Here is a 23,203-nt window from a genome sequence, read left to right as displayed (position 1 = left end):
ATGCGCATCAGAAAGATAGAATGGTGAGCCTCCAATCTCTTCCATCTCGCAATTAATATCTTATATTTGTAGGTCTGTTCACGGGGTTGGTTGTCTGTTTTGAAGGGCGACAAACCCACGTTTCCGAAAGATAAAACTCTCCACCTCCGTATGAGACGGGTTAAGTTACCATTTGAGTGAAATCATTCTTTTTAAAATGCTACAAAAGTTATTATTTATTCAGTATTCCTGGCAATTAAGTAGTCTTTATTTTTTTTGAAAAAAAAATTGCACAGAATCTTACATTTAAAAATGCGATGTATTGCAAGGAATCAAACTACTGTACAGAATGGCAACTCAGTTTTCTATATTTAACTCTAAATAATTCAAATGTTAACTAGAAATAAATATGACAAGAGTATTGCAATGAATATACGATACATTATTTTCAAAAAAAAAAAAAAATTATCTATATTTGGAGTGATTTTCGTGTCTGATTGATAAACTTCAGATTAATTAACATTCTTGGCAATACATAAACGTAAGAATTTCATTAAAGAATGTTTATGCGTCTACAGAAATGAGAAAAAAAAGTTATTTAAAAAATATTCCATTGGCAAAGGGAAAATGCTGCCAGCAGATTGGGAAGAAACTGACTCTGCATGCTGCACTTTCTTCGTGTAAATATTTTACACGATAATGATGACGTAGTTAGTTGTCACTTTATGCTATAAAAATACAAAGCGAGTTATTAGAGGAATCGAGAAAGTTCGAGAATGCCAGCGGGGAGGATTCATTGCCCTGGTAAGTATCATGGGATTCGACCAAGGCCGTATTCATGGGTGTGCGAACTGTGCGGTGGCACAGGGCCCCGCAAAGCGCAAAAAATTGAAAAAGAAAATTAATTTTTTAATTATTATATAAATTAATATTGTAATTATTATAAAAATATTATTATATAGAAAAATATCTGTATATAATTTTACAACCAAGTATTATTGTGATAGCAAGCGAAATAAGATCGTAGCGCTAGAGCGGTAGTATTTGAAACTACTCTAAGATATATAACAATATCGTACAACATAGTGTTAAACAGGGAAAAGTGCATTTTAAAACAGGTCTTTTTAATAATTTTAAGGAGTTTTTTGATTTTAGTTTACGATTTTATTAACAAGTAAGTACATACACGTACTGTCATGGCAATTTTTTATGTGACATTACTTGTAAAACATCTTAAAAAATATATTTTGTAAACTGGTTTTAGGTTATCCGACATCAGAATATTTCCTCAATAGCAGTTTTCAATCTAGATTAGATTTATTTATTTTCTAATATTATCCATTTTAGATATACTGTATTTTATTACTTACTTTATCAGGTAAGTAATTTTGTTTTAATCTATTAACTTATTTTATAATTAAATCTATCGCATTTAATTCTAGAGTATGACTAGTCGTGAGAGAGATTATTACGGAAGAAAATTCCCAAGTGGGCATGAAAAACGAAAGCGAAAACAAGAAAATGAGGAACGTCGAAGAAATTCACTGTTTAAATTTATGAAGTTGAACTCATCTATTTGTTCAGATATATCAGCTGATAACGGGAGTTCTGAAATAACTACAAACGGTTCTTCGGCTTCAACATTAATTAATAATGAGAGTTCTGAAATACTCAAAGGAAGCGGAGAACGTGACGCGTTTGGTCAAACATTGAGTATTGAAGATCCTGAAACTGAGACACCAGAGGAAGGTGAACTATTTACTATTGATGATCCAGCAACATGGCCCCAAATTCTGAACGACGCAACACTAACACAAATTGTACAACGTGGTCCACCGTCTCCTCCGACTGAAAATGATTTTCCAAAAGATGACAACCAGAGGTGTTTTTCCACAGCTCACTATGTCAGGACAAACGGAGAGAAGCAAAACAGAAGATGGCTCGTATACTCAAACTCTATTTTTTGTTTTTGTTGCAAATTATTTTCTTCGGATGATAATTTTTTTATCTAATAACGGCTTTTCTGACTGGCGACATGTAAGTGAAAGATTAAAGTCGCACGAACGAAATCCCGTGCACATAAAATGCATGTATTCATGGACACAAATGGAATGTCATTTAAATTAAAAAATCACAATACAATTGATCAGGCAAATCAAAATGTCATAAAATTTGAAGCAGAACGGTTAAGAAATGTTTTAAGACGAATAGTAGCAGCAGTTCTTTATTTATCCGAACATAATTTAGCTTTTAGAGGTAATTTTGATACTTTGTGCACAGCTCATAATGGTAATTTTTTAGGAATCATAGAATTAAATGCAGAATTTGATCCACTTTTAAAAGATCATTCAATGCGATGTTCGGGGAAAAAAATTATAGGTAAGAAACAAAATTCGTATCTATCACCCATTGTGCAAAATGAATTAGTTGTTGATATGGGAACCAAAATTCAACAAAATATTTTAAATATGATACGACAGGCAAAGTACTATTCAATAATTCTCGATTGTACTCCTGATGTTAGTCATCAGGAGCAAATTTCAGTAATTTTTAGATTTTTACATATATTTGAAGCAGATATTGAAATTCGTGAACACTTTTTGACGTTTTAACAACTAATGACACTACTGGTAAAGGTATATATGAAAATATAAAATCACTTTTGAATAAATTAAATCTTAAATTGTCAGATTATAGAGGGCAAAGGTATGATAACAGAGCGAATATGAAAGGAGTATATAAGGGAGTCCGTGCTTACATTTTAAATGAAAACGAAAAGGCATTTTATACTCCTTGCGCTTGTCATAATTTAAATTTGATTTTAGGGGATGTCGCAAAATCATCGATTATAGCAATAATTTTTTTTAATATTATACAAACAATATATACATTATTTGCTGCCTCAAATTCACGTTGGGAGATATTAAAGAAATTTGTTAAACAATTAACTCCAAAACCGTTATGCGATACAAGATGGGAATGTAGAATAGAATCAGTTAGAGCTGTACGTTTTCAAATTCCAGAATTTTTAAATGCACTAAAAGAATTATTTAAAATTGCATCGGATAATACTATCAAAGTAGAAGTGGTTTCAATATATGAACAAATAGATTCATTTGAGTTTATACTAAGCCTTGTAATTGGTATGAGCTTTTGTCAAAAGTTAATTTAGTAAGTAAAGTATAACAAAATGCAAAAATTCCAATAGACTTAGCAACTAAGCATATTAAAGAGTTAGTGCAGTACTTTGAAGAGCAGAGAATATCAGGATTTGATATTCTGATTTGACAGTTCTTGCTAAAGAACTGTCAAATCTATTAAAAATAGAAATTAAATTTAAAGAAAGTCGAGTACGTCGAAGAAAAGTATTTTTTGATTATGAAACGCCTGACGAATTCCACACAGGTGATAAGAAAGATAATTTTAGGATAAATTTCTTTTTTGTAATTTTAGATACTGCTCTACAATCTGTCAAAAAAAGATTTGAATTGTATGCAATTCACCAAAAATCATTTGGATTTCTTTATGATATGAAATTAATAAGAAAAATGACAGAAAATGAATTAAAATTTTGCTGCAAACAACCGTATCAAAAATTAAACACAGATATTGATGAATCTGAATTTTACAATGAATTAATTATTTTTAGAAATATCGTTCCAGAAGATGCATCCATTAATATTTTAAAATTCATAATCGCAAATAATTTGTCTGATATTTATCCAAATATTACTACGACATTTAAAATATTATTGACCAGTCCGGTTACGGTCGCATCAGCAGAAAGGTCATTTTCCAAATTAAAATTAATAAAAACCTATTTGCGATCTTCTATGTCTCAAGAACGTTTGTCGTCCCTGGCAATAATATCTACAGAGCGTGAAATTGCAAAACATTTGAATTTCGATAGCGTTCTAAATGATTTTATTGATAAGCACATTAGGTTATATAAAATTAATACATTAAGATTTCTTTTAAATCTTATAAGTTGTTATATATGTATTTCATTCTTTATAGTAAAAATGGACATTTCCCCCCCCATATTTTTATATTATTAAATAGATCATTGTTCTGGAATATTTATATGATAATGTGTACTTACATAATAAAATAATATATCATGTACATACAAACATTTATTTTTTAACTAATTTTTTCCCTTTACTTAAATTTATACTAAAGAGCATACTTGTTTATGTGCATAAATATTTTTCATATTTGATTTAATTAATTAATTAACAAGATATTCTTCCATTTAAAATTTCCATAAATGTTACTAACTTTCAGGGGCCCCGCAAATTGTAGAAACGGCCCTGGATTCGACAAAGAACAGTACTCTAGTCTAAAAAATGTACTTTGCTGCTTAACTTGGTTTGTGGGTGAACGTGCATTCTGCTCTCCCTTACAGAATTATTCGGGAAAGGCAGAAAGTGTGTTTTACTGCTTCCAACCATTTAAAATAACGAACTTTTTATGGCATAACTGAGTACGTTTCCGTGAAATTTCCAGCAGGTAAAAACTTAATTTACAGACTGGGTGGTATATTTACCACCCAGTCTGTAAATTCGGGGATCAGAGCTAAGTCACATCCAGGGGTAGTATTTATTAATACCACCCTGCATATGACGTAGCTCTGATCCCACGAAAGACACGAGAGGTGACATCCGGTCTACCGGCCCTCCAAGACACTGGCTACTCGTTTCTGATTCTACTTTCTGTTATGTTAACAGCGAACGTTATTTCTTATCGGAACACAACGCAGACCTTCACTCTTCCTTCCCCGACCTTCGCTTTTCCCCAGAGAACTTTACGTTAGGTGTGTCTGTCACATTCGCCGTGCTCGCAGTAGCAATATGGCGGAACTCATACGTCGCCAGCCAATCAAGGAGAGAGTCAATTCCAGTTAGTTGTTCGGGACAATTAAGCAGACACACTATTTGTCATTTGTACGGCCATCAGTGAGGAGTGGGGGGAGAGGGAATAGCCTTGGGACCGACGAAATATAGACGTAGATGGGGGGAAAGAGAAGCGCTGTTATTTTTCAAAGCTTCGTCATTTTTTTTTTTTTTTCCCTCAGGATTATTTGACGGGCAAATATTTACTAAGCAACGACGAACGATTTAGGTCTGACCCTTGTTTATCAGTTTTTTGCCGCATTAACGCAACCATTCTCGCGAATGATTGATTTACGAAACATGGTCTTTGGAGCAATAACCATGGCGATGATATTGTTTATTTTCCCCCATATACACACTCGCCGACAAATCAGGATGCGGGGAAGCTGAAGGGGAAGGCAGCAGTTATTGCGTGCAATGTCCAGAAACAGCCCAAACCTGAAACGATAAAGGTAGCTTTATTGCACGGCTCTGATAGGATCGGCGAAGAAAGCCGTAATCTCGACCGGGCGTTTTAATTCTTCACAGGAGACAATGGAGTTTTGGAGTCGCAAATCATCGCGATACCCCCCCCCCCCGGGCAACAAAGTGCGTACGATAAACGCTGAAGAGACAGAGAGAGTGAGGTTATCAGTCATGTGGCCTATAATAGCGAGTGGGTTTCAAGGAAGAGTGTGTTAGGTTTTTCCCATCGAAAAATCACCGCTCCCTCCCCCAGTTCAAAGGTGTAAAATGCGAACTCGACGTCGTCCTCTTTCGCTGAAGCCGAACTTTCTTCTCAGATTATGGTCATAATAAATTTGTAATTTCATTCATTTGCTACTATCTTATTTTTGAGAGGAAAATGAAAATTTTCCCTAAAATAATGAAAAAGTATAAAACATAAATGGAATAGTGGGCTTTCAGATTTGCGCTGTTAATTCACCTGAAGCGATAGAAATAAATAAACATTTAAATATATAATACACTGTTTAAAGATAATGTTATGAATTGCCAAGTTAACATACGAATATAATAACAGCTTAAACAGAAATTCCCAAATGCCAACAAGATTGAAATGTGTTTGTATAAACTTCATTTTATGCAAATTCTTTGCCCTTTCATCAAGATCCATCATTCAGACGAGATAGAACTGACACGATGTTCCCATGAAGCACTTGGCTAGTATTAGCTCCGCTGGTGAGATCACCAATTTGTAATCACCACGCTGAAATGGAACCCAATCAGTCGCTTTACATTTACTACTCACTCAATCAGATACTTAAACACGATGAATTTCTAGCATTGGCAATAACAACTGACGAATTAAAACCATATCACTTAATAGAAATTGAATCTCCCGCTCATTTTTATTCGATTAAACATTTCTAATCTCTAACACGAGATGGCAGCAGACAACTTCCACCATCTCGTGTTCCAAATCCTAGACAGTATTAAATGTGAAATCATGCGAGTTCGATTTTTGATGGATTGTGGGATTAAAATGCGAGTTTCTTCTGGGAAAGGAGGGGGATTACTTACTCGAGAGAGAAAAATCGATACTGAAATCGGCTGATAAAAACTTTTTAGTCGGTGACCTGAATCGAAACGCATATCACGCACAGTGCTTTAACATATCTGCAATGCGTCACCGTGATTAACTCTAGGAATAAAATCTGATTTTCTTAAAGTAAATTCGCTAAAATATTTCTAGATAAACATTTAAGGATCTTCCTCAGCCATAGCCAAGTTAGCCGGTCTTGGGCGTGGACAGCAGGGCTTTTCCGCCACTTTATCTGGGGTTTTTCATCCCGCAAGCAGGCAAACCGGCCCCCCCCCGTGAATACTCACGACAATCCCTCCAGCCCTAGGTCTGAATTGTCAGCTATGCCGGTCCCGAGCACGGATAAAAATGGGGGGGGGGGAGTACCTCCCCGTAAAAGGGGCTCGCGGCTGTTGAATCACCATACGGAACGAATGAATGAATTTCGACTTTCAAAAGGTGTGCGAGGTTCTGTTTTCTGCGCTGTGGTTTTCGGTAAATACGTGACGACAGTTCACGGATGGAGGGTGGTGTCGCACTATTTTCGGACGTACAAGGCTGCCTGTATCTTTAAACGTATCCAAAACGCTGTTTAGTTTTCCAATCTCATGCAAAATATAACAACAACAACAAAAGACGCAGTGAAGACCAAATTTACGGCGAACAGTCCGTTAGTCTTACCTGATTCGCTCGCTCCAGATCATTCATAATGATTTCCATTTCGTCGGACCTGTAAGAGGAAAGAGAAAAAAGGATCAGGCATCGGTTGCAAAAGGAGGCTCTCTCACACACCCATCTTCACTCGCTCACCCACCCAAAATTGCAACTTCGGCACTGCATCCGGCAAAAAACTTTTCGGAAGTATTTGATTTATTGCTAGTGCACACAAGAGCCATCCTTCTTGACCCCATCGGGAAGAGACCACAGACTCATTCCACCCAAACCGTCCCGTTATTATAAAAATTGTTGTGTTCAGAGAGAGCAGTCTCTCCCCCCCCCACCCCTTCCCAGCCGATGGAGAGCAAGAAAGAAGAAAACCGGGCGTTACGCGAAGCGGTTTGAATCAACTCTTGGACGAACATTTTTTTGTGTGTGCCTTTTACTGTGAATGGAGCCAGTTTAAAGTTTTTAAACGCCTTTGATCTTACGAAGGCGCAGATCGGGTTCCCCTTTCACCTGTAGAGTCAACGCTTTCGCTCGCATGCGCCATGAAAATTGCATTTTGCGTAATTCAACGCAAAGTAAATTAAATGCAGGCAATCCAAAGAGAGGGATCTCTATGCAGCATCTAATACGATCAACACAACACCGAAGATCGAGGTTTTTGTTCGAGAAGTTCTGCGTGTTGACAACCTTCGCTGCCATCTTTCTACGAGCAACTTCCTTGAAAAACTTTATAATGTATCCGAAAGAGGCGAGGAATGTGCCTTCGGACAATGCATCGGGTAACATATTGCCGTGTAGGAAGCGAGCTGTACGTACAACAATGCGAAACGTTATTATAACCGCGCAACTCGTGCACGAGGCTGTCAACACGTGATATAGCGCGCTGAGAATCGTACAAAAGTCCAAGTAGCATGCGCTTACCGTTTCTGCGTGGTTCTCAGAACAAGGATTAAAATAAAAAAATTAAAAAAAATTCACTTCGGCGTACACATTAGCATTAGAAACAAGAAAATTACTGCGATCTCGAGTTCAGGGGCTTTTTTGCCACCCATTTAATTGAACGCATATCTGGCATTTGCCGTTTAAAATGAAAATTGAGTGTGGAGAGTCCGTACAGATGTCGTGGAAATGACCTGCAATCAAGGGATGATGTCATTGCAAGGCAGCAGACGTGCTGCTCGCAAGCAAATAAAGAAAAAAAAAAAAACGGAAGAAAAGGGATCAAGCATCAACGGTGAAAAATTTAATGACAGCTTTTCTGATGCAGTGTTGACAGCCGGGCGATCGGATGAGGCCCGTTTAGAAGGCAGTCAAATGCACAAACAAAGTTTGTAGATAATTATAATTCTAAGAATAAGATGAAAAAGTTTTTCTTTTTTAAAAAAAAAAAAAAAAAAAGGATTAAACTTTTCTTACTTAGCGTGAGAATCCTCGTCATACTTTGACTTCAGCTCGAACAGTTCCGACTGAGTACTTTCCAAGGCTAAAACAGAAAAAAAGTACTAAAAATAAAAGGAACAAAATCAAATCATTAACATTGCCATCTGGTGGCAGTTTTATGAGATATAACCTGTGTTTTAATTTTAGAAATCCAATTCGATTAAAAAAAAAAAAACATGCTATCAATCTTTACTGAGGCACGTGATGATACGTTTACAACTCGAGGAAGCACTTTTGAACAATAAAAAGTCAACGCGATTTATATTTCTCTAACCGCTATTAAAGGGCTCAATTTTTCATCAGTGGTAGAAATACAGTAAAATAAAACGATGATATGGGTGCAGACAATTACGAGAAGAGCCACAAACCTGGGAGGGCGTACACATTTCGAACAGCCTGTATGATAGCCCTACTCATAAGTCAAGAACGATATGAGCCAAATGAAACTATTTATTCTGTGAGTTGACTAATGCGTGAGGGAGAGTACCGGACTTCCCCCCCCCCTCCTCTAGGAAGATTCACTTGGAGTTCCCTTTATAATAGCTCCCATCTTCCATTTCCGTCTGTGAATCTGAGGCCAACGGGCTCTTCGAGCGTACAATCCACAACCACCTATCATTATAAACAATACAGACAAGATGGGAGTAGGCGCTATCTATCCATTACGAGCATTCTTCTTCCCTCTCTCTTTCATCGGCGCCTTCGCCGTCATAGACGCGCTCTTTCGCTAAACACATTCCGCAAATCTTGTAAACAAATTGTCTACCAAGTCAGTCATCTTAATTTTCTCAATTCGTCAGTCTCGATGTACTTTTCCCGCGTCACATCCGGGGAGCGAGAAAAGAACAGTCGGGGGGGGGGGAAGGACGCTACTGCCATCTAACATTCTTCTCGCACAAAAGGGCTACGATCTGTATTTCTTCTAATTCGGCGTAAAAGACAAACGACCCGCAGCCCATTTGGTAACACAAACGTCGACTGCAATGGCAGTCAATTTGCTGCGAAAACCCAAATGGCCTTGTCTGAAATTTGCCATTATTACTTCAAAATCACGCATTTGTTACAGGCGAACAAAAGTGACACAGAGGGAGATGGATCGGAAGAAAGCGTTCTTTCTGCTTCAATAAGCGTTGCTAAACGAACACTCCATCTTCTATTTATTTCGACGCTTCGCTTTCTTCGCGCCAGGGGGCGTTGCTGCAGTCGCCGAATTCTATTAATGAGAAAGCTTGCTCGAGTATTACCAACACCTTCTTTTAATTTATTGCAGTCAGAGCACCTTTATTGGATGACGTTTTTCTGTGAACATAACTGAAAGCTCAGAACATTATCCAGAACTGGGGGAGGACAAGATGATTAACTCGGAGTAATAAATAGCTCGTGGATCATCTTAACCGAGATGCAGAAGGCGCGTTTTCTTCCACAATGATTTTCTAGTTGTTTATTTATCCACTTAAAGATTAACTGTCGTCTTACCAAATGTACACGATCTTTCCAAAAAAAGCACTGAGACTCTACTAACGAGAACTTCTATTAAACTGTTTTTTTTTGTTTTTTTTTTTGTATTATATGATATACAATCTTGGAAAGTCGTGTGTGTAACCTAAGAGCAACAGCTCATTCATGTTAAGTGCAATTCAAACAGCAAATTATCCCGTTGAATCAAAAAGAGTGGAACTCAAAGGGATCGAACGTAGAATTGGTGAATTTCGCATTGCAGGTCAGAGAATTTAGAGACCCAACAGCCACCAACTCGTGGAAGATTCTTGGTTCGATATCAGTATTCATTGTCCAAAATCCTGGAGCGTATGAAAGATAGAAGGCCATCATCAAGGGCAAGCATCAGCAGGGATTTCACGCTTACTGACGTTCATAGGTAAGTGTTCAGAACCGCTGCGATTTCGCCACATCCGAAGTTGGACTGCACAATAGAATATATTCTTAGGAGGCTGAATCTCCCTACTTTCATTTGATGGCGAAGTCTGGAATCGGTGAACTTTTGCAACAGAAATGCACCGTCTTGTATGTGCGAGGTCTAATCCATCATATCCACGCAGAACTTAAAGCGAAAATACCTCCAAACTCTTACTTGGGTTTAAATCTATTCAGCATATGAGAGGAACGTTTTTTTTTTTTTTTTTTTTTTTTTAAAGGTGCTTCTTATACCACCCCTGTTGTAAAGGGGGTTTCTACTGAAAGTGAGTGAGTTAGACTCGCTAAAGCGAGTCTCTATATGACAGCTGCGAATTACGTGGGATCATTTTCACGCCTCCTGATTTTAACCCATCTGAGCCTTTTTGTAGAGACGGCAGAAGTGTGAGAAATACTCGCCAGGTGAGGCTGTCTTCACAGAGAATGTTCTGCATCGAACATGCGGGTATTTTTGGATGAAGCCTGCAAATAGACTCCAGAGATATGAAGAGGCTGACACGCCATATTTACAATATGCATGTACTGTACGTAGTCCTCACTACACTACACAATCTCCTAAGCGTTCTTCACCATACTGAATAAGATTGACAAAAATACAAAAAGAAACTGATCACAAGATTTTTCCTATTGATTTAGAAAACTTTTATTCAAAAATGCCGATGCATTACATTTAAAAGAATCTCCAGAATCCGCCAACAAATTATCTGCAGCATGTTCCTCCAAGGTGAAGCTCATTTTGGGCTTTGCAAAAATTTCGTCATCCTGACCAGCAAAATGTTCTTTCTTCTTCGTATCCCGATGCCTTTGTGAACACTATAAAATTAACTTATTTTAAAAAATGAAGATAAGCCTTATAAACTCAATGAACTATATAAGCTCGTACAGAGCAGCCTTTTACAAACATCCATGCCCGAGGTAGGATTCGAACCCCACAACTTGTTGGTTGGAGCGTGGGCATGCTAACATCTACTCGACCAACCAGACAGCTCTCTTCACGTTCTAAGAAGGCGTCCATGGGAGCATTTTAAACTGACCCATCGCTTGGCTCTGGACTAAGCACCGACTCAGCATTTAGAGACCGGAAAGGACAACTCAACTCCGCTCCTCTCGAAGCAAATGTTAAATGGCCACCAATGAACTCTCATTCTCTCTCTCTCCCTGTCGTTGTATATTTCTTATAGTAGCTGGGAAACTACCTCACCGGCTACTAAGGCATGCTGTTTTAGTCTAAGCTGCGTGACTGAACACCATGGGAGGAAAAATCAGCCTACAAACATTTTGACAATTCTAATTAAATGCTGAAATTATATATCTTATTTGTTTTAGAAGACCAGCACACACACACACACACACACACACACACCACGCTATATCAGATAGTAATATATAGTGTTAGGAACCACCAGATGGCGCTATTTGGATGCGTACTCTCCTCCAGGAAACCTATTAAAAATCAATGATGGCGTTGGGTCAGCTATCTGTGATTAGCTAAGGTGGAATTTGATTGCATTCGTCTTCAAAACGTAGCACTAAACGACCTTGCCTACTCCCTTTTGGGAAAAAAAAGGGCACGAGGCGTTTTATCTATTTTTTATTAATGATGGTATTTCATGTTGAAGCTACCTACCAAAGTGACTTATTAGCGTGTACAGAGAGCAATAGTGAAAGAGAACAGGGGGAACCCCCCCACTACTAAAACCTAGAAAAGCAACATGTGGTTTGTCACCATTTAGGGCCGAAACCGAAAAGGAATTGGTGTTGCACGAGAAGACATCTCCGAGTCTGAAGACGATGGTTTCCATGTTGATTCCAGTCAGACTGTTTCTTTTTCTCCGCGATAATGCAAAGAGCCGCGATGGGGGAGGAAACAGAAAATGAAAGGGGGTGGGAGGAGAGTCTCATAGCCGAAGTGCATTAGAGGACAGGTTGCTCGCTCTGTGAAATGCCTAAGAAAAAAACAAGAAGTTCATTTGCTTTATGTGCAGTCGTGATCATGAGATTAAACTCTCAATAAGCAAAAGACGCTTGGAAACAAACGAGACCGAACGAAGGGGGGGGAGCAAAGAGGGGGGGAGGGGGAGACAAGACGGGAATAGAAAAAGCATGTACGTATGTAAAACACCGGCGCTTTAGGGGTGGCGCATTTCCAGAATTAAATTTTTAATAAACTACTGCGGGAGCTACAAAGCACCCCCAACCTTAACACGTAGACAGACATACGGACGCTATTAGACAGGTACCCCGTTCGACGAAACTGACAATTCTTTAACCTCGTTTGTTACGCATTTGCTTACGCATTCGCGCGCGCATGGCGTAAAAATGAAATTGACGCCGCATTTGTGTGTTTGCTTAAAACATTAAGAGAAATGGATGTACAAATTACGCATTTCCATATTTTTTTTTTTTTTTTTTTGGCTCTCCCCCCTCTTCTTGTTTTTCTTTTTTGCAGCCCGGCAAGTGTCTGAAGTGGGGGGTGGGGGAGAACAAGCAAACGGTGGAAGGTTTCTCTCCAATTTGTTCGTACGGCTGCTGTTCGGAATGCCAGGGTTAAAATACAAATTAAATAAACAGCTTCTGCATGTTTTAAAGCGGAGAAAAACGACGAGGCGGTTAAAGCAAAGGAGAACCGGTTGGATGGAAAAACTTGATGGAAAAAGTCGCGTAGACCGTGCTGTCGGGAAACCTTCGCTATTTATCATCTTCTGAAGGGGCTCGAGCGCTAACTAACTCATTAAATGGGCACCAGACGGGGGCGAGCTCGCTCTTCACCTGGGAATAGTGCAATTTTGCACCCAGCGGAAGAGGGGGGGGAGGTAATTATTCGGGGAAACAAAACTTGCATGTGAGATGACTCCCACCCAAAACAGCCTTCGAAGATATCGGCGGTCTGTCTCGAAATGGAAACGAGAGGAGTGTCGCTTGAAGCCTCGGGTGAATTCGGATCAACAGAGCTGATCGGGTGACGTCACTGAAGATCATCCAGGTGCCCTTCAGTGAATCGAAGCCTTCGCTTTCACGCGAGAGCCTCCCCCCCCCCCAGAAGTTTAAAGCAGACTAATGGCTAAGAAGATGTCCGCACTTACCACTTTGAAGTTGGGTGACTTTCCTTTCGGCCTCTTCCAGCTTTCGCGTGAGGACTGACTGCGACTCTTTCAACTCCTGCTCCTTTTCTGAGAAGAGGCGCTGCAATTCTTTTTCCTTTTCTTTGGTCCTAGCCTACAGAACGGGAAAAGACGTCACTCTCAAAAAAATAAATAAATAAATAAATAAATAAAAATATATATATGATTAAAATCTTAAGCTGCCCTAGAAACACATTAGTTATTAGATCTACAACGTTCAATAGGAAATACGATTCAAAACTCAAATTGTGTATAAAATATTTCGAAATTATCAGCCAAGAAGATTAAAACTCAAGAAAATAATAACTGAAGAAGTTCTTCTGCGAACATAAATTAATCTCGAACAGATGTCACTAATTAAGGAAAGTATTATTTATATAAACAGTGAACGTGAACTTGATTAATATCGCAAACAATCATATAAAGGGAGACGTCCTTGATATAGCTCAAAACAGGTAATATTTTTATAAACCACGATGAATATCCAAATGATGTACGTCAGTACACATTTGTGACAACTGCTGCCATCTGGTCGTGAGTTCAGGAAACTTTCCTGCAACAATTCAAGTTAACAGAAACACTTACATTAAAAGTGATAGAAATCAACTTTAACAAAAACGTTGGGCAATAATACACAATAGCAGTGATGACGTCTTTCTTTTGTGATCCGTACAGGATATTGATATTTCTCATAAACAAAATCAAGGTAAAAACCCGACTGACGGGTTTCTCCCCAAAACAATTTTTCACCAGTTCAAACAAGCATCGTTGAACCGACTTGGCCAGACTGTTGACAGCGCTCTCTGTCGGTTGCAATCTCAATCACGTTGGCGTTGTGTTGTTAACGGTTTTTACACCCGCACTCTATCTTCCTGCTCGGTAACTTCTCTATAAATCAGAGGGAAAGCAGTGCTATAGTAATTTCAAATGGTTCTTAACAGGCCATAGATGTTTGCAATCAATAATTCACGCCCCCCCCCCACTATACAGACGTGAGTTTTGTCTCTCCGTAACACAGATGAAAAGAAGAGACATAAAAATTTAAACGTCAATGGAGAAGGTTTTGAAGTCGTATAGTGTGGAGACCTCTAGCGGAATGCACCACAATGAAAAAGATACCGAGGGATTTTTTTTTTTTTTTTTCGTTTTAAAGAAATGTTGGGACGCGGGAGCATCTCTCCAGGAAAGACTTGGGGAGAAGGGGGATGTTATTCTCAGAGATTAGCTGACAGTGAAGTACTTCTGGTACAGTGGCGCCACCTGTTTATTTTTCTCCATTTCATGAAAGTATATTCCGGGCAGGCTTTCCACTGACGGGCCAAAGATGCATCCGAACTAAAATTTTCATGAACAGAAGTAGTCATTCTTGCCGTGCAGTGACGCGAATTCACAGTGGGGCATTCTTTCTTGTTTCATTTCTCCTTGCAGCGTGGCAAATGCAGAGGCAAACACGGACGTGGGAGAGCCTTAAGTAATGTAGGGCTGCAAGCGACTCGGCAAAGGAAATACGGTGCGTCGAAGACCCTACAAGTCAGTGCAGTTTAAACGAAATATTTACGACTTGCGCCCGCGAAAAAGGCTCCCCCTTGTGAGCGAAAAATAAGGCTTTCAACTGCCGTCAACCTCTTGCGGTTGTTCAAATCTTATCATGTGTCAGAGTAAGTGACAGGCAGAAAGTTCTTTCGGCTGCGAGGCACTGCGATGAAAAATAAAACAGAAACGGATAGCCGGGGAAGTGAACAGCTGTTTCGATAGATCAATAGCAGTCATTTAATTCTATTATTGTTCTGATTAGCATTTTGAAACCCTAAAAGGCCACGAGATACGGAAAAATGCAGAAAAAAAAAAACGTGCGTTTGCGATTTTTAAAAATTTCCTTATAAAAAGTGATTCCTCAAAGTTACAGAACATTCGTTGAACTCTGCATTTTTACTTTGATTTATGATGTCTAATGCGTTATGCGACAGAGATGAAGTAGACAAGAATAAAGTTGGTGGTAGCTTAATTCACTGATCGGAAAACTTAAACTTTGGCTGTCATTAACGAAATTTAGTCAGTTAGTTCAAAACTAAATTTTATAAAAATTCAGCAAGCGATTTATATTGTACGGATGAATTATATGCTGTATTCAACCCTATTTTGTTTTTAACAAAGTCAACCACTAGATGGACAAACTTCACATTTCATACGGTGTGATTTAAAGAATATTTTTCCTTGTAAAAATGTGAATTAATCAAATGATTTCCTACGCGTATTATGCTGATGATTTTGCTTATTTTCGTGTGTCGCGTAGTTTGCATTCGATGCTGAAATGAGTAATAAAATGGCTGTGTGTAGACCTCAGATTATCTGACCTATTAGCAGGTTGGGGGAGAGCGCACATCACCCAATATTCACATGATCCACTGAAATCTTCGCTCGGAATGTGCGAGGAATATCCTACTCTAGAAGAGATGAGATGCTGTGCTAGAGATCTCTACGAGGATGTGTTTTAAGGAGTCTGCGAATGCTAGGTTGACTTTCAGAGAAATTCCCTGGGTATCAACACAATTGTTTGAGTACTATCAGCGGACAACTATAGCACACGACTCTGGGGGAAATTGTTCGCTGATACACGTAAATCTAAAATTTGTATTTCCGTCGTTCAGATACCCCTTCGAGACATCGGTCTACCAGTTTCGCAGATCCACGGTCTGGGTCGGTAGTTACATCATCAGTTGGCAGATCGTAATGTATGTGTCCGCCAATTATTCTCCATAAGAATATCAAAGGGAGAGAGAGAAAGTGACAGGACAGTGAAAAATTGTAGCGATCATCCACGTGTACAAAAACATATTTGGCCGCTTTTCAATGTGTTTGTTAAGCTAGAGGGTGTTCGTTTTGCTCGCCCCTCCACCTCAAAACTACTGTAGTGTACATAATGATGCTAATATATGTAGAACTCACTAAACACCAACTCGCTGATCGCACAGTAGGACTCGTAGCGCAACTAATGGATCCCATGCAGAACCTCGCTACCACAGGCATATAAATAAAAGGTTTCTAACCTTTAAGACGAAATCCTACACTACCATCTACGAGAAGAAAAAGACCTCGAAAATAAACGATGGCGTTGGAATGCGTCATTTTCTGAAGGAAGTTGGCATGTACTGAAGCAAAATCTCACAACTGCTAGCGAAGAGTAAATAATTAATGAGAAGAGAGTTCGGTTAAGAGCGCCATCTAGCGACTATTTCCATAAAAAGCTCAACCAGTCCAAATATGTAGTTAATGAAGCGAAACTATCTGTTATGTCCTTGATGTTTTAATGATTGCAACCATTGGCGGTATAGCTGGTTTTCCAGGATGTCGAATGTAGAAATCAGAAGTGAAACTATCTCTCTCTCTCTCTCTACGAGACCAGATGACTTGCACTATGTTCCTGCATCCTTGAAGATACTTTTATCTGACAGCATTTGCAGCCGCAGATAACTCAAATATTATCTGCTATGACGACATTTCTTCGGTCTCTGATTACTTGAAAGGTCCAAGCCAACTTCGGCAACAGTACCGTTCCTTAAAACATTTAGGCGGAGGGAGGGCACAACGTGATTTAGGCCCCTCTGGGATAAAGAATAATAATAAAAAAAGGGCACGTCCCGAGAGAGAAAAAAATTTTGGTCGCTCTGCTGACATTCAGTTTTTCTGTCTGCAATTACTATTTTTATCGCAGCGTGATGTTGTTGGACATTCAGATCGCATATTATTAAATCTTTTCTGCGTTAAGAAAAGTGTTTTGCCCGGTGAAGACGCCACGTGACTTCCTTCGGGTTTCGTGACCTTGTTGAGAAGTAAATAAACAAATAGTAATTTTTGCCCCCACTGTAAAAAAAAAAAATCTTTTAGGCCTTTTGCTGCATTACAATTTCGCTACACACCCTCAGAGCTTTGGTTAGACGAATCCAATCTCCCCCCTCCCCCTCCCCTAGTATGAAGTCTCAGAAATCGTAATGTGGCGGTGACTTTGCTATCAACAAAATTTCACTATCAGATAGAAAGAAAGTATGTAGTAACCCTTTGATCGAGTGTTAGCACATATTGTACAAAATAAAGTCAGTTTCGTCACCTTATTGTCGAACCAACGATATGTCGTTTCGTCATTTCACCGTCGCTGAGAAAGGAGAAAATTACAAACACGAGGAGAACTGATAAGAAACCAGTAAAGATCTCCATGCACACCTGCCAAGTCAAAACATCCATAAATCTCCAAGAGGAAAAAAAAATAACTAAAGAAAATGCGCTAATTGAAAGACAGAGAAGCCACCGTAGGCTATGCGTGTTTTATCGCTCTATCTTATATCCTGTTCATCTGTGTCTTCAATCTAGTGTCAGCCGTGTCCCGTTCCCGGTTTTTTTCCTTGTAGACATCTGTCTACCTGCTCGTACCGGAAGGCATTTGCCACAGGAAATGTAATTGTTACCTACGTCACGGTAACGCGCATGCGTGGTTTGGTAACAATGCGAAGGACGCTTTGGCTAGTTAGGCTTAAAAAAAAAAAAAATCAATGGTGCTTTATTATTTTTAAGAGGAACACACAAATGGAGGATAACCTGTTCGGGAAAAGGTTTGAACATGCATGGCTGTGTCAGAGGTCACACGTAATGACAAATATTACTTCTGTTAAATACACGGAAGTGAAATTTGTTCCGCCATGGTATCATTAAAGCCATCATTTTACGAAAACGTGTGTGTGTGTGTTAAGCAGGAGAATTCTCGTACGCGAAGAAAAGAGAATGTTTTTCGCTGAGTTTTAATAGGCAGAATGTCTGCCCGTACTTCGTTCATTTTTACACTTTTTCATTTCTTTCGAAAGATCAAGCTGGACGAGGAAGTCATTTGGCTTAAGTTGTACTACAAGATTCATTTGCAAACTCCAACATCGGTTTACAAGCGTAAGGATTCAATAGAGCGGGCTCGGGATCTCTCTCTCTCTCTCTCTCTCTCTCTCTCTCTTTAATGACTACTTTGGCAATTTACGGAGCTTACACGGATCCATTCTGGTGACCCTTCGTTTTATTTTTCGAGATCTCTTAAATGGCAATGATGATGAATATTCGACCCCTGAGGTGCAACATCATTTCTAGTAAGAGGAAGAAGTCGCATGCTGTAGAAGACGAGAACTGCACACGTGTGATATTGCATTAATCAGTCAAGGCAACTGCTCTAGCGCAGTTTTAACTTGGTAAATCACGTGATGCAGCTGATGTATTCGTCATATGAATAGTCGAGATTTTTAAATGCCCATATTAAAAATAAATAAATAAAGGCAGTCCTCCATTAGGGGTGTTCTAAAGTGCAGCGATTGTTGACAGTAATATACGGCGCACTTTAAAATACCCGGATGAGGGACTTCAGCCAGAACATGCACGGAATGCAGATTACGTAAGACATATTCACTGCTCTTATGGAAAGACGTTCTTACCTGTATGGTGATTTCTAATTTGTCTTCGTACTCATGCACTTGTTCTCGGAGATGCTTGATTGTCACTTCTGAAAAGGAAAAAAAAAAAAATCGATCAGAAAAACAAAAACTGTTAGCAGCGATTAAAGCACGTGAGAGGTTGCTCAATGTATCCCCCCGCGCGCGGCAGCGGAGTCGAGCGAAAGGTGCGGGGTGAAGAAAAAGCGCGAGGCAAAAATCAGAGCATAAATTTTTTGGCGCCTTTTGTGCGGCCTCACTTGCGCTGCGGCCAACGCGGTAATCCTTTGAGCCATAAATTACGAGTGCCGTTCTCTCGTCGTGCGTTCGTTGCCGCAGGTGTGATACCACCTTACGCACTATGAGGGAATGCGTAATGGATTGTTACCGATCGCGCTCTCTTTTGTCTGCCCCCGTGGTTCTCGGGCAACCGTCCCCTTTTTGCAGCTCGCAACTGCGTTAAGCCTAAAGACGTTTGTTTGGCGTAACGAGCCACAAAGGGTCGAAAGGTCACAAAATAAAGCCGGAGTGCATTCACGACTGGGATGGGGCGAGTTGTGATGATTGCAATAAAACATCCCAACTCGCTTGTTTTCCCCCCCGGGTTACCATAGCAACAGAAAATACCAACGTTCTTTACAGAGCAACTGAATCGCCAAATACTAGTTGACGCTCCCTCCCCAGAACAGACAGGATTTCGTTGCTAGTACGAAAGCCTCGATTTCAACCTTATTCCTGTGCAACAAAGTTACAACCGGTGTCACAGAAACGATCGACAACGAGTAACAGATGATTTGTTGGCTATCAAACTACGAAAACACAATCCCTGCATCTTCCATTCCACCACAAACAACTAAAGCAGCGCTTCTTAAACTTTTTCCACTCGCATCCCCCTTTTCGCCCGAGAAATTTTTACGCGACCCCGGGGATATAAAATAGGTATAGAAACCAAACACTTACTGATAATACATCATAAAGAAATTTATTTTAAAACAATTCTCTGGTCTACATAGAATTTTACCATTTACGTAAAGAATTACAAACAATAGCCTCGAATCTGAATTAATTTTTGTCGTTGCGCATTCAGAAACCTTTTACTGTTGCCAAATTATTCGCGACCCACACTTTAAGAAGCTCTGATCTTTTTAAGAAGACACTTTAAGAAGCTCTGATCTAAAGAACGAATTCAGGTTTCCACCTCTCGTAAAACGGGCAAATCAAACTACGAAAACACAATCCCTGAAAATACCTCAAACACAAGCAATTAACAGAATCCTGAACCTTGCTTTCGAAGTTCAACCCTAAGCAAACACCGTCGTGGGCGATCTGGCCGAACTCATTTTCGGTCGAAAGACCTTCACCGAAATCGAACTAAGTCTTTTCGACCAAAGGACGACACAACAGGGGAAGCAGTGATAGGAATGCTAGGGTTTTTATCCATTTGTTGAGTGGGATCCAGCACACAGAAATGCAACAAGGAGTGCTTGGAAAGTCGATGCATTTTTGTTTCTTTTCTTCATTTTATTTTCGTCTAAAAATACGAAGCACAACACAGATGTTCACCTACAACTCGAACCACCTACCGATTCCCATTCTAAATGTAAACAAATCTTATCCGCCATCAACAGCCTAATAACTGCAGGTCATCCCACTAACCTTGGAAACAGTTGAGTGGAAAATGTACTTCTACCACGATCGAGATGAGTCACTCTGCATCGCCGATTGCCGCATAGGTAGTGCTCTTAATGGCATTCAGAACACGTATGAAGTGAAAAAAATAAATATTCCCCAATTCGCAAGAACATCCCAACAGAAATAACATGCGTGGAAAGAGCGAAAAACCTTCTGCTATTTAGCTCAAACATTCGCTCGGTTGACTTGTTTAAAATCCGCAACCCCCCTCCCCTCAATCCTAGCGTTGAAGGCATTTTTGTAACTAATTATTGCCAACTTCGAAACAACCTTAATAGTGCGTAGCATGCAAAATAAGCGCGCTTAATTGGGCTCGAGGAATACGAAAACTCGGCACGCAATAACCCGATCACACCTTAGAATTCCAAATCTCGTTTTGTTTTGTTGAAATATTTAGTTCCATTTTTTAACTGCAGGCGGCGCTCATTTCTAATTGCTACCGACTGTCGCGCTTTCATTTGCTTCGAAAATAAGTTCTGCAAAATTTATCGAACGAAGAAAACACGATGTGGTTCCGCGTTCTTTGGGAAGTCCCCTCTCGCATTAGGCATACAAACACGCGAATTATATTTGGTCTGGTGGTGTGTACTTTAACGTGATATAGGGACTCACAATTGAAACCGGTCGCCCGTTGATCTGGACTGCTGTGACGTCATTTAAACACACAGACTGGTCGTGAGCAAACAGGCGCACTTGGATGATGTTTGCGGTGATTCCAACCAACTAACACATTGTATCCGTTGCCCAATGACTCTACTGGCAGCAGCTTGCAAGCCCTCTTCAGCATTTAGAAGACGAACGTAAACAACCCATGCTATCTAAAGAAACTCTGAAGCAAAAGTCTTAAGACCAACGTGAAGTTATTTCACTAAACTGCGAGATCCACAGCGATGGGGTTAAATATTTAAAGTGTCCTCATTCACATACACGAGAAAAAGAGACCAATCCCGACAAATATTGGAAGGTAAAATTGATACTTGGTTTTAACATAATAAGTTGGTGCGCATGTCCTTCGTGTATGTGTATACATGAGGCATATGTAGTGTCCTTCATTTATTGGGTTTTAATATTATTGCTAAGCAGGGGCGTCCGCAGAAAATTTTCCGGGAGGAAGGGGGTTTTCGAGGGGGGGGGCAAAGCTTGGAGACAAATAATTACATCAATAAATTTTTATTTTAATTTTTTTTCACAAGTGACTAGGGGGAAGTGCCCCGTTTGTTCTCCTCTGCGGACGCCCATGTCGCTAAGGCAATTTTTTTGAACTGCAGTACTTTGCGGTGTGTAACCCGGATGAACTGTTGCTATTGGGTTACACGTGTGATGTCTCAAAACTGTCTCTGATTTTTGAAATTTAATTTCACTTTAAAAATGTATTATTTTAATAGCAAATCGTTTATTCACAAACTGGTATTATTATTTTTTTGCTGGAATGTATAAAAAAATGCCATCCGATCTCTTGCATGCGACAAGTGTTGCAATCACTGACGCAGCTACCTCAATGTACACCCAGTCGAAGATTTGGCCTCCATGTGCGCTTTCTGAGCGAGCAAACATGAAGCCGATATTTTTCACACATCTCATAGGATCTCTCTCCTTACGCGTCTACAAACGTAATTTTCCCATCAACAACACCTTTAAGATTTTAGAGGGGGCGGGGGGGTTAGACAATGCTCAACGATAATAAGGAGACGCTCTATATTATATAAAAAAAAAACATTGAAATACCCCCCCCCCCGCCTCGAGATTTTCTTCCTGTTTTCAACAATATTGGGTCACCAGGCTTAGCAGTCGAGTAAGCAACTGGAGTCGAGGTTTCTGCAACAATAGAAAAATGGCGATGTATGCGTGCGAGAGTATCTGTGAATTGCAGAAGATGATGCGATCATGTCACAATCAAGGCACTATTCTACGCATTTATTCTTAATAACGATCAATGTCTAGGAGGCTTTACATGTTTCCTTTCTTTAATTTATTATAAAATTTACAGAAAACATTTGTGAATCCAGATGGCTTTGGATTATATGAAGAGAGAGAGGGTTATATTGATTCAACCGGAATGAAAAAGATGGTCGACAGTTGAGGATTGCTCTTCTATTGAGTTACAGATTAAAATGGAAGAGGGACACAAGTTCTTGCCAGAAAAAAATATTAATAATGAAGGATAGGATTCTATTTTATCAAAACTTTTTTTTTTATTTTCCTTCAATTCATAATTTATTTAAGGTAAAGTCTTGAGCAGTCAAGATTACGACTTATTACAGAAGCTTTAAGATTACCACTATCTCGGCAAATTCTAAAACTAATCACTTCGCTGATAGTCGAAAACGAGACATTTAAATTTATGCTAATTTAAACATTTTAGTCAGTTTTGACTAAGAATAACAAATTATAACACTAAGTTACTTTATATTTGGATCGGGTTCGGTTCAAAACCGCAAAGTTGGTCCTTTAATTTTTTGGGAATGATGAAATCAAAAAGGAATTTTTGTGCGGAAA

The 23,203-nt window shown here is 39.3% G+C and overlaps 1 protein-coding gene across 1 annotated transcript in view; it reads right to left on the bottom strand.

Moving 5' to 3' along the window:
* The window catches only part of LOC150102055 (homeobox protein cut-like 1), a 308,969-nt gene that overhangs the window by 63,739 nt on the left and 222,027 nt on the right, over positions 1-23,203 (bottom strand). Inside the window, exons 4-7 of the mRNA XM_090399958.1 lie at positions 19,019-19,086; positions 13,518-13,650; positions 8,479-8,545; positions 7,078-7,126 (exon numbers count right to left, since the gene is read on the bottom strand). Of these exons, the coding sequence (XP_090256084.1) occupies positions 7,078-7,126; positions 8,479-8,545; positions 13,518-13,650; positions 19,019-19,086 (317 nt within the window). The remainder of the gene's footprint in view (positions 1-7,077; positions 7,127-8,478; positions 8,546-13,517; positions 13,651-19,018; positions 19,087-23,203) is intronic.

The sequence above is a fragment of the Typopeltis vanoorti genome, chromosome 11, assembly GCF_054136105.1.
Source record: "Typopeltis vanoorti isolate ZY-2024b chromosome 11, IOZ_Tvanoo_1.0, whole genome shotgun sequence".
Classification (NCBI taxonomy): Eukaryota; Metazoa; Arthropoda; class Arachnida; order Uropygi; family Thelyphonidae; genus Typopeltis; species Typopeltis vanoorti.
Note: the sequence above shows the minus strand (reverse complement) of the source record. Positions and strands in the feature narration are given on the sequence as shown.